General features: G+C 37.5%; 1 protein-coding gene across 1 annotated transcript; it reads right to left on the bottom strand.

Annotated features, from left to right (window-relative positions):
• Positions 1–2,943: 2,943 nt before the first annotated feature.
• LOC116260948 (WUSCHEL-related homeobox 8-like) lies at positions 2,944–8,746 on the bottom strand. Its single transcript, XM_031639494.2, has 3 exons — positions 8,381–8,746; positions 3,766–4,290; positions 2,944–3,443 (listed from the first exon to the last, which is right to left on the bottom strand). Exons 1-3 carry the CDS (start codon positions 8,607–8,609, stop codon positions 3,361–3,363), a joined length of 837 nt encoding a protein of 278 aa, XP_031495354.1. The 5' UTR covers positions 8,610–8,746; the 3' UTR covers positions 2,944–3,360.
• Positions 8,747–18,302: the final 9,556 nt, after the last annotated feature.

The following is an 18,302-nucleotide window of genomic DNA, read 5'->3' as shown; positions in this document are numbered from 1 at the left end:
TTAGGTTTTAATAATAATGTTGACATCGGATACCACCTAAATTTAATGCCAGCAAGTAGCAACTACAGATTCCAAAGTGCAAGTCTAAAGTAAATTTTTCCTAATTTATGCTTATGCTTTATTTGAGATAATAGAGTTGATGGAAAGACCCAATGCGCAGCCCTACTATGAAATGGAAGCACACTTACATTAACAAAAAGATTAAAACTCGTGAAAAAATTCATGTTTTCCAACATTACACATTCCTCCGCTCAAAATAATGCCTTTAATCGCAGGAGGAGGAATCATATCATAGTTAGCTGACTCGTCGAGTTGGCTCGATAATCACCCGAGTCAGTTTGGATCTCCAGAAAACTTGGCCCCGGGTCAAGGTTGACCCGGTTCACCCCTAACTCAGCCCGACTCGCCCTAACTTGGCCATGACTAGCCTGATTCAAGTTATTTTAAAACTCAAGCGAGTGGACGAGTCAACTTGGTGACCTGATGAAAAAGAGAGAGAGAGAGGTTAGAAATCTCCAGGACAAGAAACATATGATTCAAATATGCCTATCCCATCAGGTGAATTCACAGCTTGGTTTGTGACCTTATCGTGCTACTTTGTGTGTATGGTTCTTTATAATAAATAAACATTTACCTATTATCTGTGCATGTAGTCACTCACTCACACACACACAGAGTCATATGGGGGAATGTATAGTTTAGAGGCAACAACCAGATAGCTTAAAATAGATTATTGATATCCTTCTTCTGTAATCTAACATTATAAATATGATTTTAAGAGTGATTTGATAGGAATATATAAATGACTTTTTTGTTTCAAATATGTTATTTTTATTATAAAAAATTAATAGCTCCTAAAACACTGAAATTTTGATGGTAGAAGAATCAATATGTTTTATGAAAATAGCTTGACTAAAAACATATTGTTTTAGCAATCACAAACATGTTAGCATGTTGATTTTCTGTTTTAATTTTTTTTTAGTAAGAATTATGTGGTCTGCTTCTTGTCCTTGTCCTAAATATGGCACATTGGTTTGGGTGCTGCACCTGCATTGGGAGCTTCTTGGGAGTGGCATTCTTCACAGAAAGAAGAAAAAGAAGAAGAAGAAGAAGAAGAAGAAAGTGGAAGAGGGGAGGACCTGGCTTGTGGCAGTAGGAGGAGAGGCACAGGCACAGCTGAATTAGGTTAAGGGTTATGCAATTAAGGACTTACCGTTTTTTTTAAACTTTAAGGGTTTGGGATTTTATGCAATTAAGGACTTATAATTTTTTTAAAACTTTCCTTTGCGGAGCGAAACTCATTTTACAGAGTGTCTTTTTTAACGTTTTACTTTCTCACTTTTAAAAGTCTTCTTTGATTACGGTAAGAGACTTACTTTATGGTTTATCAAGTGATTCTTTTGACTTCTAACTTTTTAATATATGTATACGTACATGCATATACAATTATACATGTATATGTATACATGTTCATAGGAGAATTTGAATCTGCTGGATGTTTCCATATGACTAAGTAAAATTTCATGGTAACCATTTTTAAAAGCACCATAAATGATTGCTACATCATAACTGTTGGTAACGTTTTGCGGCGACTGATTTTTAGGACACATTTTAAAATTTTAGCTATCATGTAATAACCATCGTTCCATGTGTTTGATCACACATTCACACACACACATATATATATATATATTCAACCAAGTTTTAAAAAAGACTGACATCCCTAATATAATGACTGACATCCCTAATAAGAAAGAGAGAGAGAGAGGGAAGAAATAGTTAGCAATATGTCAGGGATCGGATTTGCTTAAAATGTCTTTGGAAGTTCAGCATCAATAAAATTTGCAACAATTTTTCCATTAATGTTGAGAACAAAATATCAAGAAACATGAGAAACCTGTTCATTTGTTCCATGCATGTACAAGTGTATAAATCTTCATTGACAGTCTAATCTTCTCTGATCATGCATGAGTGAAAGAATCTTCTGACATTCTACTTCTCTACGATACGTATTGACATGGAAAATTTGCAAGTGAACCAACTTTACTCACTAGATTTGGATAAATATTAATAGTCATAATTGGGGAGTAGGTATGTGTACCACAATTTTTACGTAAGTAGTACATATATATAATGATACATATAGACTACAACCACTAAGGGAGTACTTGAATACTTCGAATCACATCTAGGATATTCAGATTTGAGATCGATGGATTTCCCCTTCTCTTGCTTGTTTCTAGATGAATGCACGTGCATGACATTCAGCATACAAATGTTTGTGTTTGTACACGCAAACACCAAACAGCAGCCACACTCTGGAGGGTTCAGACCTTCAGGGCTGCGTTTTCCCTTCGAACTTGTATCTCAGTGGAGATCGGGTGGCAGGCGGAGACTGGTAAAAAGGAGAGGCGCCCCCAGGCGGCAACGGTTCTCTCTCATGAGTACAGGGTCAAGGCTTGGCAGGGCAGGGAGAAAGGGATTCTGAATCCATGGTGCAAGTGTGGACGGCAATCAACTTGATCGATCATAGCTGCAGTGCCCAAGCAGAAAGCCGGCAGCCGGCGACTGCCAAAGCAGGAGTAGGTCGCCGCATCCAAAGAACTAAATTTTAACACATACTACGTTTAGCTTTGGCACTAACAAAAAACGACATCCAAACCTCCCATTCTGAAATCAGCGTAAGCAAGGGAATCTTCGAGATGTTATGAAGTACAATAAATGATAAATCTGCTTCCTCCACATGTTTTGGCTAGAACAAGAGCAGGCAGATAACCTAAGCAATCCGTTGCTCAACAGTTCGGCCCATCAAGAACCTCCATCTTGTTAAGTTCATTTTCCTAATGAAGACGTGCGTTTGCTAGTTTTAGCTCCCATCAGTCAAGGCGAAAAAGAAAAAGAACTTGTAGTGACTAAATTCCATATACTGTGGATGAAGGAATGTGGAAATAATGTTAACTCAAGCCCAATTAAACAGAATGGCAGCAGTAGAATGATCAAAATAAAGTCAAGTAATTCTACCAAATTAAGGATTCTGTAGGGCCGATACCACAGCACACTATCAGACGTCCAAGTTACAGTGCACACAAGTCATCCACTCGGCTAAATTCAACTTTACATCGACCGAAGGAGGCAGACAATGATCAAAGAACAAAAAACACCCAACTGGAGGATTAGCTGCTACTGGATACAAAATCCAGCAATCTCTATCAGGATGCACTATATACCAACTGTCATACTCATGCTGATCTATGTTCTCTGACATGTATGTATACCAATATCTCAAAGCCATCTGCTCTATCAACTGTTAGGCAAAAGCAAAGTTATATGAAGGCAAAAGAATTGATTAGGTGACTAACATCACCCAATCACATCAAATCCATCGTTTGTGTGGAATGGGCTAAAGTCTTGGCTCTCCATCTTCCCCATAAGATGCTCAATCCCTGCATTCACCCACCAAAAATCAGTAAGGAAATGTTAAGAGCATGTAGTTAACAGACGATGAAAAAACCCTTAATGATATCTAACTAAAAACTGGAAGAAGATCGAGCCTTCAAGGAAAATTGCTAATGGGATACTGATCACAAGAAATTGCCAATACAATTCTTTGAGACCTCGTCATAGAGAGTAAATAACTAAAAATACTGAGCACTTTATCCCTCATTATCAGATAAACAATGCATCAGAGTCCTCAAACTATCTGGTTTTGAAAAATGGCCAAAAATTAAACTTATAGTGAGCTGCTACAAAACTAAAGTAACTTACTTGGATTTGCCAGCATGTTCTCAAAGAAGGAGAAAGGACTCAGACTTCCGGATGACTTCAGGCTGTCACTTGACTGCGTGTGCTGCATTTTACTGGACTGAGGATCCAGTGAATAAATATTTGAGCTGACTTCTTGACCGTGGTAGCTCATGTCATCCACATGAAGAGTCGGCTTGTCATGAGAATGAATGTTCTCCACTTTTGCTTTCTTTTCCTTTGGTGATTCCACTTCTGTCTCTGCTGCCGATTCCACGTTATTTGGTGCACCTACTTGTTGTTTTCTCTTTGACCGTGCCCGCCTGTTCTGGAACCAATTGTAAACGTTGGTCTCAGAAATTGGTCCATGTTGCATCAGTTCAGAGGTTATCTCTTTTATTTTTTGCTTGCTTGGTGTTCCATTTCCCTGTTCAAAGATATTCTCAAGCATTTGAAGCTGCATCTGACTTGGTGTCCAACGCTGCCTTGTGGTGATCTTATGGCCACCACCCATCAGTGGATCACAATACATATTTCCGAGCCTTATTCCTGAAACATGATAAAATTGGGATCAGAACGACAAAAGGGCAAGTAAAAAAAAAAAAATGAAGTGTCCCGATGAGTATGTCATAAGAGAAGGTCATTTATCCACAATCAATCTGACCAATCAGGCATATGCTCGACCCAGCTGTTGGTTATCTATCCTGTCATGCATTATGCATATTATAGTTCAAGGGAATTTTTCATAATAATCTTACTGCTGGAGTTAATGAAAGGGATGAAGGTCGACTCTAGGCCTCATCCAGGTTTCTTTTAAATGACATCTTCACACAATTTTTTCCCCTACCAGGTAATAATCCAAGAAAAGTTTCTGAATGAAACAAACCGGAGATAAATAGCTGCTCTAGTATTCCATGCCATCATGTAATAACAATGTGATATTAATATTGAAGAAATCATACACTAGATGCTTAATGACAGGCTAGCTATGTAAACATTTTCATATTTATCAAGCCATTACTGTCAAAACAGATCCTCTAATCAGATTGCATTTGCCCGAGTTATCAACATTACATTTGTGGAGAAGATGACACAAAAACTGCAAGAGTAGACAAGTTGCTGTGTCAACCAGCTAGCAGACTCATACACAATTGCTTGTTAGAATATGGTGGGTTTCAACAGAAACCACATCATCCAGGCATCAAAATTTCAGCTTGGGAAATTGACTTTCATCATAGTCATAAATCTATTGCAATCATAAAAGCAAAGATGACAACCATAAAGGAGATTTAGTTCGCCACTTTATTTTTTATGCATAGCAATTAATGCAATAAACATGTTTCTTCCTTGATGCACACATGTTCCACTCAAAATGCCCATGTCCAATTTCATAATGAGTAAATGACAGAAGGCATCAAGCAATTTGTAAAAGATTGATAGATTAAAATATTTAAGAAATTAAAGGACTAAAGCCAGGATATGTCAGTTGACTAGACCTCAGGTTCTCCTAGCCCCCACTGACGCAACAAGATGATGTAGCATTGTTCACTGAGACAGAGCTTGCTGTGCCATCCTTGGGAAAAACTGGCCATCACCTCATATAAGGACTACTCTGGAGAATCTTGGCTGATTAAAATTACACATGCACCTTTCGTTTTACTGCCTTATTTTCCTTTCAACTGATACATAAACTGAAACAGCCTTCTACATCCATTACTGCCTTGTGTCTTTACCAAAACAGTCGTGTCTTAAATCCAACAACTGACACCACTTAAGAATTTAGGTTCAATTATCAGATTACGACAGAACTTCTGATACAAAATAGTTCTTATTTATCTCAAGTATAAAGCTCCATAGATCAAAGTTAAACAATAAACAACTCGTCACATAGAAAATTAATTGACTAAGACCAGAAGACTGCTTGACTAGCTGGTTCTCCAGGAACTTAACTACCTACTGTGAGACTTGGCAGAGTGAAGTAGCAATAACTGTTACTAGTCACCTCACCATTAAGGAATCAACTTCACCGTGGGGACACTAGGTCAAGTCATCAGGATCAGTGCTGAATCTTCTATTCAACAGCAGTTGTGCTATGACAGTTTGTTCATTGGTGCCTTTCAGAATGGTCTATTGTGAAGGTATGCAAGGTCACAGTCAAAGTAGCTCAGCCTCTAACGTTATGTCTTTGCATGGAATCACAGAGGACAGAAACTGAAGTCACAATATTAGCTCTACATATAGCCTAATAATTTGGTCTTAACTCATCCTTACTATTTCACATGCATAACTGTGTTCACTTAAACAAAAAAAAAAAAAACTTGCTTCTTATAGAACAAAACAATTTATATGGATTTAAAATGTAAAACTCAATTTTGCTTATGAACTGCCCCAGTTTCCTGTAATGAGTGTCTGCAAACAAACACCTGGTTTTAAAGCTTTAGTTCCAAACTACTAGTAACAAAATGTAGCTTGAGAGAATTTCCGACAACTATCCAATCTTTTAAAAAGATTTAGACTCTTGTTAAAATTAGGTTTCTATTTCAATGCCAAAATAACAGCAATTCCTACAATCTGGACCAGAAGATTTTAATTACAAAGTAGTGTATCATGCACGTAGAATATAGTCAATGAACTATCGTTCTGTGATCAAGAAAATTATTCGAAAGTTGATTGTAACTTTTTCACATTGTTCAGGAATGTCTTGCAAAGAGATATTAATATTGATATATTGATACATGAAAGATGAAGGTCTGAAGTTTTTAGTAAGAATAGCAATGCAATGTATTACATAATTGATAAATTCGACCTTTGCAGAGGACAACAAGTTACTCGATGACCTAGAAGATTTAGTTAGATAGTGGACTGTGAAGATTTAGTTGGATAGGGTTTGGTTAATGTATAAATCCAGGAAACTAAATGAAGAGACGACTAGATGGCAGCCGTAACTTCTTGTCCAAAATAGTAAACAAGAAGATTTAGATAGATATCAGCTAAGTAATAGCTTGATTAGCTTGATTGAGAACTCGAAGTTGACAGATGACCTTATCATTAGAAAAACTAACGGTAGTGGACAAAGATAAAAACAACACCAAGCCATGTTTGACAAACTTGGCCACTTTTTTCCAGTTTTCTCCATTGAGCAGAATGAGTACCAAGAGTTGGTCATCATAAGAGAATTGAATGCAGACTACTCAACCATAAGATCTCAAGTTCACTTGTAACACAGAATGGATAACATATAGAAATATTTCCCACCCTCAACTTTTCCTCCTCCCTCAGATCTCAACTTTCAACCTAGAAATCTCTGTCTTGCTTGAGAAACTCTATTCAAGCTGTCTTTGTATTAGGCCGAGAAAAGGGGAATACTGCTAAAGAACAACCGCTACCTTTCTAACAATAAATTCTAATGAATCAACTGTAAAATCAACATATCAAGTTGATCAGATAATTTATCATTTGTAAACGACATTCGTAGATATCGTAAAGAGAGAGAGAGAGATCGAATTCTGCTGACCGGATGGACACTTTTTAAAAGATCCAGCACTAAAAATTTCAAAAGGCGCTGTTAAAAGCCTTGAAAAACTGTGGCCAACAAAAACTGTTATTAATGCACCTTTACGACAGTTTTTAACAACCGATTACTTAAAGCCCGAAAGAGAAATCCACAAATTATATATATATATATATATATATATATATAGGGAGAGAGAGAGAGAGAGAGAGATACCACATCATGTTTAAGAAAAGGCAAACAATCAATGAAAATCTTCTCTCGAGGAGATTTATTCAACGAGAGCAAAAAGGGGTTCAAGACTCTCCTGCTTCTATGGAAGAAGACATAAAAGCAAACCAAAAAAAAGGAATATATTTAAAAAAGAATTTGAGGCTTTTTCTATAATAGAAGCATGATAAGCCAATACTGGAAAATAAAAACCACTTAGATTTGCTTCTTCGCAGAGAAAAAAGAACCGAAATTAAGAAAAAGAAATATATATAAAACTTGGTGCCATCATCATAAAAAGGAAACGGAGTGCGGAGCTTCATAATGCCACAAATTCCTTTAGGCAAATCAATTTCCCGGGTGCATAATTATGACAAAGGCAGCAGCCACTCCAAAGCTGAGAGTTGTAACTTTAATAAAATGAAGTATGGTGATACCATCAAACAAAAACCAGAGAGCTTACACCAATCCACCAATTTAATTATCATAAACATAACATTAATTTCTAAAAACATTAGATAAGAAAACCGAAAATGGGCTTTGCGTATCAAAAACGACCACATGAGTTACATAAAGCCATCATAAAAGGATCACAACTCCACAATCCCGAAGAGCCAATCTCCTTCTGCTCCCCTCCACCCACCCCCAAAAAATAAAAAATATATATGTTATATTTATATATATGGCGCGAAAACTTAGAAAGAAGATAAAGAAGCAAAAAAGAAATCCTCTATATCAGCAGTAAAAATATCTCAAAGTTAATTTTCTAAGCCCCCAAAAAGGAAGAAACCAAAAAGAACCAGGAAAGCAAAAGTAAGTAGCGGAGTCAGCCGATAAGAAAAGGACACTAGTTTAGAAACGGCGATATTGCAAATAATAAGAAAGAAGAAGCAAGGATGGTGGTGGTGGGGAAGCGACCGGCAATGGAATCCTGTTGGGCAGTGATGGCCTTGTGCATCTCCACAAGCTGCTCGCATATGGTGGCGTAGACGGAGATTTGCCGTCTTAGCAGCTCCATCTGCTCGTCCGTCATCACCTTCACGTACACGCCACCCCCGCTGCTCGCAGCAGCAGCGCCGCCCCCGCCATTCTCCGGCTGCCGCTCCTCCACTCCCTCCATGACGCCGCACCCATTTCTCAAAACCATTTTCCGCTCTCTCTTTTCTCTCGCTCCCTTCTCTGAACTTCGTCTCCCCTCCCCCACGATCGACGCTTCATTCTTAGTCAGTCCTCCCACATGATTTTCTTTCCTTTCTTCCTCCTCGCACACTCTCTCTCGGTCTCCCTCTAAAAAGGTGAGCAGCCGCAGGAGAGAGAGTGAGAGGTCCGTTGATCGCACGGGTGAGTAGACACGCGAGAGTACGGTTCGCTCGTGCGAGGCTCGGGGACTCGGGCACAATATACGAAGACGGTTGGCTATTTACCGCAATGACTATAATGCCCAACAGATATCGCGGGTCTCCACTGACTTGGTAAAGGTAGAGATCTAAAAGACCGATATCATTTTCCTCTCCTCAAGATATACTAAATATTTCTCTATGGCATAACATTTCACATCATTTCTAGCACCTCCCTCTCGAGATGTTTTAAATCATTGACGAAATTATGTTTGTCTAATCAATATAGAATTCTAACTGGAAATCAAGAAAGAAAAAAAATATCTATATAACGTCACATTTCATATCAATTGTGCAGTTCATTGATCAAGTCTGTATTCTACATCGTAATGTTTTAATGTCCGATCTTCGAAATTCTTTTATCGTTTCTATACTTTGGTGGTGGAGGAGGGTAGACTTGGAAGGAAACGAGGACCTTTTGGTCATTTTCAAGCTGATGGAAGTTATTATTGGTTGGTGTCCTTTTTTTTTATTTTAAAATTTAAAAGGTTGCGGTTTGGGGAGGATGGGACCTTTTTTATGTTGTCCGCCATGCCCACCGTCTTCGAGAGTCTTGTTTTGAGCATCTAACTAAAGCCCACTCCTAACCCTCGGCCCAAGGGTAGTTACACTCAAGCCTCCTACTTAACGTCATTTGGATTCAATTCATATTTGGTAAATGACCCGGATCCAGATCCATTTGACGGGGGAAAATAAGCAAATCCAAGCTTGAGTCCAAATCCAAATCTCTCGTATGAAGTCCAGGATCAAGTTAAATTGGATCAGATACATGTCAGAAGCATAAACCCCGGCCGGTTCCTTGACCCGATTCAAATCATAAGCCTCTTGCTTGTGCATAAAGGAAGAAGAAGGAAAGGCCAGCCCTAGTGAGGCCAAGCATTAAATTGGGTCTTATGGGCTCAAGGTACCTACCAAACTTAGGGTGGGCACGATCAATGCAGACAAAACTTTATAACGGCAAGATCACGATTTTTCATGGGCAATACATATTTTTTAATCATACGCTATGGAAAGTTACTTGGTCGAACAAATTATTCCAAAGTAAAAATGATAGGTAAAAGCATAGTATGAGTAAACTAGAAAGATTTTTTTAAAGCATCAGGTCTTCTTCAACATTGAATTGAAGAGGTCTGCATGTTGTAAGTATGAACTAATTTATTATCGGGAATATGCATCTTAAGACAGTTTGGCAACCATAACAATTTGTTACTATTTCATAAACTTGCTTCAAAGATTTTGGTAGATAATACAGTGTTTCACGAATATGTCTTAATCTTTGAAGTATATTCATAGAATGGTAACAACCTCTTCCTGTTGCGAAACATCGGGAGTTTAACATTGACGAACACATAATGGGGGCATAATGCTTGCAGAACAAGCTCAAAATTTTCAGTTAATCATGGATAGTATATATATATATGTACAATGAGATTACTTTTTGGCTAGACCATCCAGCACAAAGATCTTTGTAATAAATCTTGTCCTTGACCGGCAAGGTGCACGTGAAGCCGAACTCATGTTCGGTCCGAGGGGCCCAAAATGATCTTGGCCGGGGCCAGCCTAGGTCCACCTCCAAAACCTTGTGGTCTTTTTTTCTTTAATATCTCCTTAAGTACCTTATCATAGTTTTCTTCTTGAGACTTTTCATTTGTCATGAAACCATGTTCAAAATAATGTTGTCGGGAAAATCTAGAGCCCGTGACACTTGAAGAAGAAAAAAATAAAAAAGTGATTTTGAACACCAAAAAAATGGGTTACAATGTGCAAGAAAATAAAAAGTGTATACTTGAAATACAAGTAACACATTTATAGTGTAAGCATGATAAGATGATAACATGAAATGTGTCAATTGGAAGAACTTGAATAGTGGAATTATGAGAAAAAGTTGAGCACGAGACGAGAAAAATTGGGCAGTCATTTTATCATTCCTCCGATGGTAGGCCGCTTTTTGTAATATTTTCTTATCTCTATCTTTGTCCGAACGAAAAAAAAAAAAAAAACTCATGGACGACATCGCCTTATAATATGGAGCCCACGTCACCTTCCTTATCGGTCTGATTCTCCCAACGGCACGTTATAGTTGAACTATATGAGGGAACAAGACAATATTGGACGTTGACAACCATGGGGGCACAGATTTTCCTAGTTTAGTAGTTAACCAAAATGTCATTCTTGCCCTTGCCGTTCTATAAGTCTGACAACCGCGAAAAGAGAATTTTGATTCCTCGTGAATATTTTGCAAAAAACGTGCACAACTTTGTCAATTTATACGTATGTGCTTGTGTCTATATATATATAAATATCAGAAAAACTAATATCCAATAAACCAACCTTATATGTATTACATATCCAGAGATAGAATAAGAAGATGAAGAGCATTAAAAAAAAAAAAAAAAACAGCTCATGTATGCCCGAAATCCATTCGCAATAAAAGCGTGCTTGGTGTCTAGCTAGGTACAAACGGAAAGTTACATATCAGACAGGTAAATTTTGCACATTGGATAAAGTAAGTCCACATATATATATATATAAATTAATGTAGCACGTTCGTTATGATGGAATGATACGTTTTACATATTTTGCCGTAAGGTTGAAGTTAGAAGGAGTAGAGTACCAAGTACACGGAAGGCTCCAAAGTGGCTTGGAATGTCTCCTTTCACCACGCTAGAAGCCAATTTATGGACCTTTAAATTGAAGAAAATCAAGAGTTCTAACACCTTGGCTATCTTCTTCTGGGCATTATCCCGTAGGCATCACCCTAATCCCCTACTTGCCAACTAAAGTGAAGAAAAAAAGATTACGAGACTTGTCTCGTTTCCTCATCTCTGTAAAAATCTTTCAGGCGTGAATGAGATAATATCCGCTCTAAAGAAAGGAAAAGTCGATATCCCCTAATCATGTTTCTTATCATGTAAAACACATTCACATCGCCACCCAAACTGACTGTTGATAAAATTGACTTTGAAAAACTATTATCTGCTTACACTGTCTTGTTGGCCTCTTGACTCGTTGAAGCGATTGGGAATGCTTCCGTGTTTTTCGGTGAGACAACTCTCTCAAAATCAGGCCTATTTTGATTTTTTCTCACACATTCTCTTAATTTTTCTTTCTTCTCCCACTTGTGTATATTTTGGCTTGTCATTTTCACAACTACCGCGATTTTAAATCATAAGAGGAAAACTTATTCCCATGAGACATATATATATATATATATATATATATATATATATTATAGAAAGAGAGAGAAGTTAACAAAAACTAGACCAATAGGTCGAAGACGAAAGCTAGACCCTTTAAACAATAAAAGATGAATGGGTGTAATTGTTATTGTTACAGGTCAGGCGATGATGCATGAACGTAGCACATAAGCTAGGGAAGACAAGAAGGACAAAGTCTACGTTGGCGTGGCTAAAGGGATAGCCACTCGTTCCTCATTATTGATGTTGGTGGCTTGGGTTGCTTCAATTCTTATCAAATTCTTGATCGAACCTCACTTTTGTTTTTGTTTTGATCTCCTAAATATATTGATTGACAACCACTCAAACTTACTAAGTGCGTCGACCTATTCGGACGAATCGAGATGTTTTATTCAGTAAAGAATATGTAGACAGGTTAAATGATGTTTATCATGAAACTCGATGGGCAACTTGTATCAGATATGAAAAGAAAATCTTTTCTCGAAATTAATTCCGGTTATCAAGTTATCTTTTTCAGTGAACAAGTAGTGAAAACCCCCACCTCCACCTACGTATTTGAGTAAGTCGAATACAACATTATAAAAAACAATGATCGCAATAGAAAGTGAACAAATTCAATTTTGAAACACTTTGAATCTAAGTCTTATCATTCTATTGCTTGAGTTTTTGAAAGGATTAAGCTTGTTTTAGAATCGGTGTGGATTTAAGATGCATCATTCAATTCAATTCAGGTGTTGTACTTGCCATTATTTGCAGCTAAGAGAGGTAACACACTGAAGCGTGACAGTGACCGTGAAATTCAAACTTGGAATCAATTGAGTGCGAGTCTGACTTGTTGCCTAGTTTCACTATGCTTCTTGAAGTGATTTAATTAATAATTTGGTTGCTTTGCTGAAAGCATGGTACTGGACGGTAAGATCCTACTCACGCCAAGATAGACAAAAAAATTAAAATAATGGCAATAATAGTGGGTAGGGAAGGACAGTGGAGATTGAATGAAACGCATTTTCATTAAAATTAAAGAAGTGATAACAAAGTTTTTCAACGTATTTCGTTAGAAACCACATGGCTTCTCCGCTTTTGTAGCGCTAAGTGGCTCGCTCTTATGTGTGATTAAGAAATATACGGAGGAGGTTTCATTTGGTGGCACATGCTTCGTCTCACTCGTCCTTCGCTCTCTCTGCGCGTCAACCCACCGTAAGCGCGTGTTTGAATGGAACGCTTTGCAACAAGTCAAGGCGCAATCATGTTCCGCACTCAATGACTAGACTTGCGAATGGATCGGATCGGGTTTTGAGATTTTGTAATATTTTAGTGTATTGGATTTGATTTCGATTCGACCTCCAATATAATCTTTGCTCAGCTGCCTTTTGCCACTCTACTCAAATCTACATAATTTTTGTTATATTGCTATTTCACCAAAAAAGAAGACCTTTATATTATTTTATTATTTGCATACGTTTTTTCCGGGTAGAACGCTACTTTTAGTAGCAGAAATCTTGGCGCCGAATGAGGTGGGCAGATGGTTAGGTTGCACTTTTTTTCCTTCTGATTTTCAAAGCAGATGAGGTTTCCCTTCCACTTCTTTATGAGAAAAATGTAGCCATTGTTGAATGCCGCGCACGCACATACAAACAAGTCGAAATTTATTTACATGGTTGCGTTGATAAATTCAAGTTCGTGACTACCAAAAATTATAAAACACAAAAAATGTTAAATTCGAACTTTGGATTTGATTGTTTAAGCGATATAAATGGCACATCTCATCAAAGGGAGGGAAATTAAAGCAGAAAGAAGGAACATTCTTCTTATTTAATGTCACCAAATTGCAGTAAGGTTGCCATGACTGCGGCCACCGGAGATGGATGGCAGGTAGAACGCCGTCTATGGATGCCTGCGGCTTCGTTTCCGTGATTAGGTGAGTATTGTTGACGTCCCTCTTGGCCCTATTTGCCCAAGATTAGAGAACCTCCATCCTTGACCAGCGCCACCCGTTCAATACCTAATTCTTTGAAATTATTTGGCACCACCGTCCGTTAATATCCTTTTCTTTTTGTTTTGGCTTAACTTGATTGATGTAAAATTGGTTTCAATCACTGTCACAAAAAACGTGTATGGGTATTAAATGGCGTAGAAAAATATGAGTATAATACTGCAAAATATGGCAATCTTTAATTTGCTGCGCCCAGCATATATGTATGTAGTACAAAAGATTTTTATCTTCAAGAATAACAACGCTTAGTGATTTCATGGATACCAAGTCTTACAGAGATGACAACACCACTAGAGCAGTGTCATGACTTTTGAACCAAAAGAGCGTGGGATAGAAAAAAGAATTGTATTGTCGAAACACATGTTCTTATAATAAATATTTTAAAAATACCATGGCATAATATAATTACAGCCAGTGAGGTATCCTATTTCCTGGAATAATAATATTATACTTTTCTAAATCATGCATTAATTTAAAAACATGTGTTTCAATAACATAATATTCTTCTTATCAAACACTCTCTAAGGTTGGTTTTCATGTCGGCACAATTTTACAATTTCCATGACATCGGTAGTTTATCGCCATGGTGGTACGAAGCGTTGGCGATTTTAAGATCCGGAGCTGCATGCATGGTGAACACGCGGAAATTTTTAGCACTAATAATTGAACATGGCACCTTCTTGTGCCATGTTGCGATCATATTTGGCTTAAAATTTGAAAGCAGGCGGGATGAATTGGGCTATAGTTCGTTTACTTGGAGATGAAACTTACAAGCAGATGGTCTCAGTACTATATTTACTTAAAATATTGCTTCGACTGAAATTGTGTTAAAAATGGTTAACTTTTTTCTTTGATGTCACGGCATAGTAGACATGGATTTTTACGATTTTCTTTTGGTATACATGTTTATATATATATATATATATGAGACATGCGGATAGACGGAGAAATCTAATAACCATATGTTTATATCCACACACATCATACGTTGTTGGGTAGGCAATCACAAGTGGGGAAGTAAAATTGACCTGCAATTGTGGCGAATCCTCCGATAAAAAGGAAAATCACGGGATTAGGAAGACCAGTTTCAAGCGTCGATAGTAGGACGTTGCACCTTCTCATGTGTCACTGAATTTGAGAATTTGTTGTCGCCATAATTTGCTACAACAGGATCTCGTGAAAGAGCTAAAGATTGCATCGATTTCCTCTTGTCACAAGCCGAAGAATCGTAACTCTCATGTCTCGTTATCACCTTGAGCTTGCGACACGCAGTCGCAGGCTTGCAGAATCTCAGCTTTGAAGAGCTGCACAAGAAATGTTTGTTAGTGATTGTATGATTACAATTAGCGTTGGCTTCGTGCTCTTTGAATTCAAACTTTTCGCTTACACTGGTGATTTCTCATCACATGCACCGAAACAAAATCACAGGCGACACAAGCAAACGCAAAGTTATGTCCCGTGAATTGAACTGAAAATTATCAGCTAATGTTGCGACTCCTAAGCCAAGAATTAGGGTTGTAAAGGGGCGCAGAAGATTTGGTATGAGGGTTTTGTCATTTTTGGCTGTATCATATTCAATTCTGATAGTCCATATAAAAAAATAAGTACTTAGTCGGTTGTTTTCTACAACTATTACTAGTTCATTAAGCAACTTCAATGTTATATGAATTTGGAGCATATTTATGAAACAGTAACAGTTTGTTTTTACTATACAACACATAGGTATCTCGGAACCAACCTATTTTGTGGCCCTAGTTATAATTGCCCAGCCAACCATATTCTTCGGCCTGCAATCAGGGGCGGAGGGACGGGGTGGGCCACCTAGGCCATGGTTCCACCCCAACTATTTAAAAAAAAAAATACATTGAAAAAATTAAAAATTTTTAGTTGTGCAATGTATTTTTTAGATTCGGGTTAGGTTTGGCCCTACTCAAATTCGAAGTTGGACTGTGCCTTTGAAAAAAATCCTTGCTCCGCTCCTACCTGCAATAGACATACAAAAGTATCCAAGAAAAGCTAATAAGAACATGAATCTGGCAGGCTTGAAAGTTGGATTTTAAGCATTCAAGTTGAGCTTAAAAGAGTTTCAATGGCCTCAGAATATTGATTTGGGGGCACAATCTGGTGGGAGCCTGCCTAACCTCATCTTAAAAGAAAAAGGACAAAAAGGCGCCCGAGGAAGAACCAAGCGAGTTGAAGATCGCAGGCATGTGGGACTGCCCTGCCACCAAACAAGTTAGAAATTAGGCAAAAAAAAGGTTCTCCAAGCTAGGTAATTAGGCTATGAAGTTCCTTTCTATCTGAGTACTGAAGTTGGATCAACATAAAATTTTGGGTCGTTGGTTCTACTTAGCAAACCCTTACTAGGTTGGCGTAATCGTATGAAAACGACATTTGGTCGTAAATCTTACTGACTTTATATTATGTCGTAAATAGAAATGAAATATTTAAATTTGCGTCCAATAAAAGGGTGAGAAGTGGGAAGCCTTGATAGAATCTTATCAGGAAATTAATGGAATGTTTAGAATTTTAACTTTGAAGAAGGTTTTCTGGCGACCGAGAGAGACAGTTTATCAAAAGAGATCGTCCAATAAGGCATCCCAAGACTGAACTGACCTTTATCTTGTGCCAATGGCCATCATTAATTATGTAATCTGTCCAAAATTATGCGTATTCTAAGGAATGGATTATTGGTGGGATTCATGCATAGCTGCAAAGAGGAGGCACGATTTCAAACTTGTGACAGATTCTCTCCCAACCAGATGCCAGCCGCTGCCAAACAAATATGGTGGATGATCATGGAGACTTCCACACGACGATTGTGGTGGCGATGAGGTGAGCAAAGACAACAGCGACGACCATGCAAGAAACATGGTAGATTTATCACTATATATATATATATATATATATAATGATTCTAGCTATTTACAGTCAACCAGCCATTTAATTAAGGTCGTTCATCTAATGCAGATGGATGATTGAGAAAAAAACATAAAGAAAAAGTGAGAACAAATACATACTAGATGATGAAAATACCCATCGCCTTTTGTTCATTACTTTTTTTCTTAACTGTCTATCATGATTGATCATACGGTCTCAGTTAGATGGCTGAGTAACTCTACAAAACTTGAGTCATCATTCAATCAATTTTCAATAACAACGACTTTGATTATTTAGAGTTACTCAACCATCTTAACCAAAACAGTCCATCTAATGCAGATGGATGGTTGAGAGAAAAACAATGAGAAAAATGTGTAAACTAATATTAGATGATGAAAACGTCCATCAATTTTTTTATATTTATTTTTCTCTCAACTGTTGATGATGTTGGATTAGACAATGCATATTATATGGCTGGATGACTTTAAAATGCTAGTCACCATTCTATATATATAATGCATATTATATGGCTCGATGACTCTAAAATGCTATACTCACCATTCAATATATATATCTATATATAAGGAGTTCATTGATGAATTAACCATTTCATTGTTAAAACTCCATTGACTACTCAAGGGATGGCGCCTTGAATATTTAATTTGAGAGCCATGAATTTAGAACCTCACATATGCCAAAATAAGAAACAACTTTTGTGCTGACTTCTGATGTATTCTTGTGGACTTTCAAGTGCACCTAATTAGTTTCCGTTAAGAAACCTTATTATATGTGTCCATGGAGAGAGATATACCAAATTAATTAATATTTTGGTCCAAGGAGCTTACCTTGTTGCATATGCATCTCATAATATGTCCCATTCAATGCGTGCATTCATGTTTGAAAATGCAGCCTAATTCAATTCCAGAGAATTGTTGCTTATAAAACTACCAACCATGGATCGCTCTTTCAGGCTCAGCCCCTCGCCTGAAACTGTATCTGTCACAAAGAAAGGAAAAAAAAAATAATTGGAGCAACAAAGCTGTGTGAGAGCAATAACATGAACGTCGAGTATCACTACAGGTAGAAATTAAGCAGGGACAAAAGGGGAATGAGGAAGGTCATTAAGGTGAAGACTCTAGATTAAGCACTAACATGTATGTAGCTAATTGAATCCCACTACTTTTGATATTCATGTATGATCTATTTCATGTAGGATGTTTCTTCTGGAGAAATTGAGCCATTTCGTTATTGAGAGGTTCATTCAAAAGGATTCATGTTTGCACCTAGTTCACTCAATCGAGTCCTCTAAACATTCAAATTAAGATCATCCAAACACATGATTATGAACGCTGCGATTACACTGGCTTTCTGGT

This window comes from Nymphaea colorata, chromosome 9 (genome assembly GCF_008831285.2).
Source record: "Nymphaea colorata isolate Beijing-Zhang1983 chromosome 9, ASM883128v2, whole genome shotgun sequence".
In the NCBI taxonomy this organism is placed as follows: Eukaryota; Viridiplantae; Streptophyta; class Magnoliopsida; order Nymphaeales; family Nymphaeaceae; genus Nymphaea; species Nymphaea colorata.
Note: the sequence above shows the minus strand (reverse complement) of the source record. Positions and strands in the feature narration are given on the sequence as shown.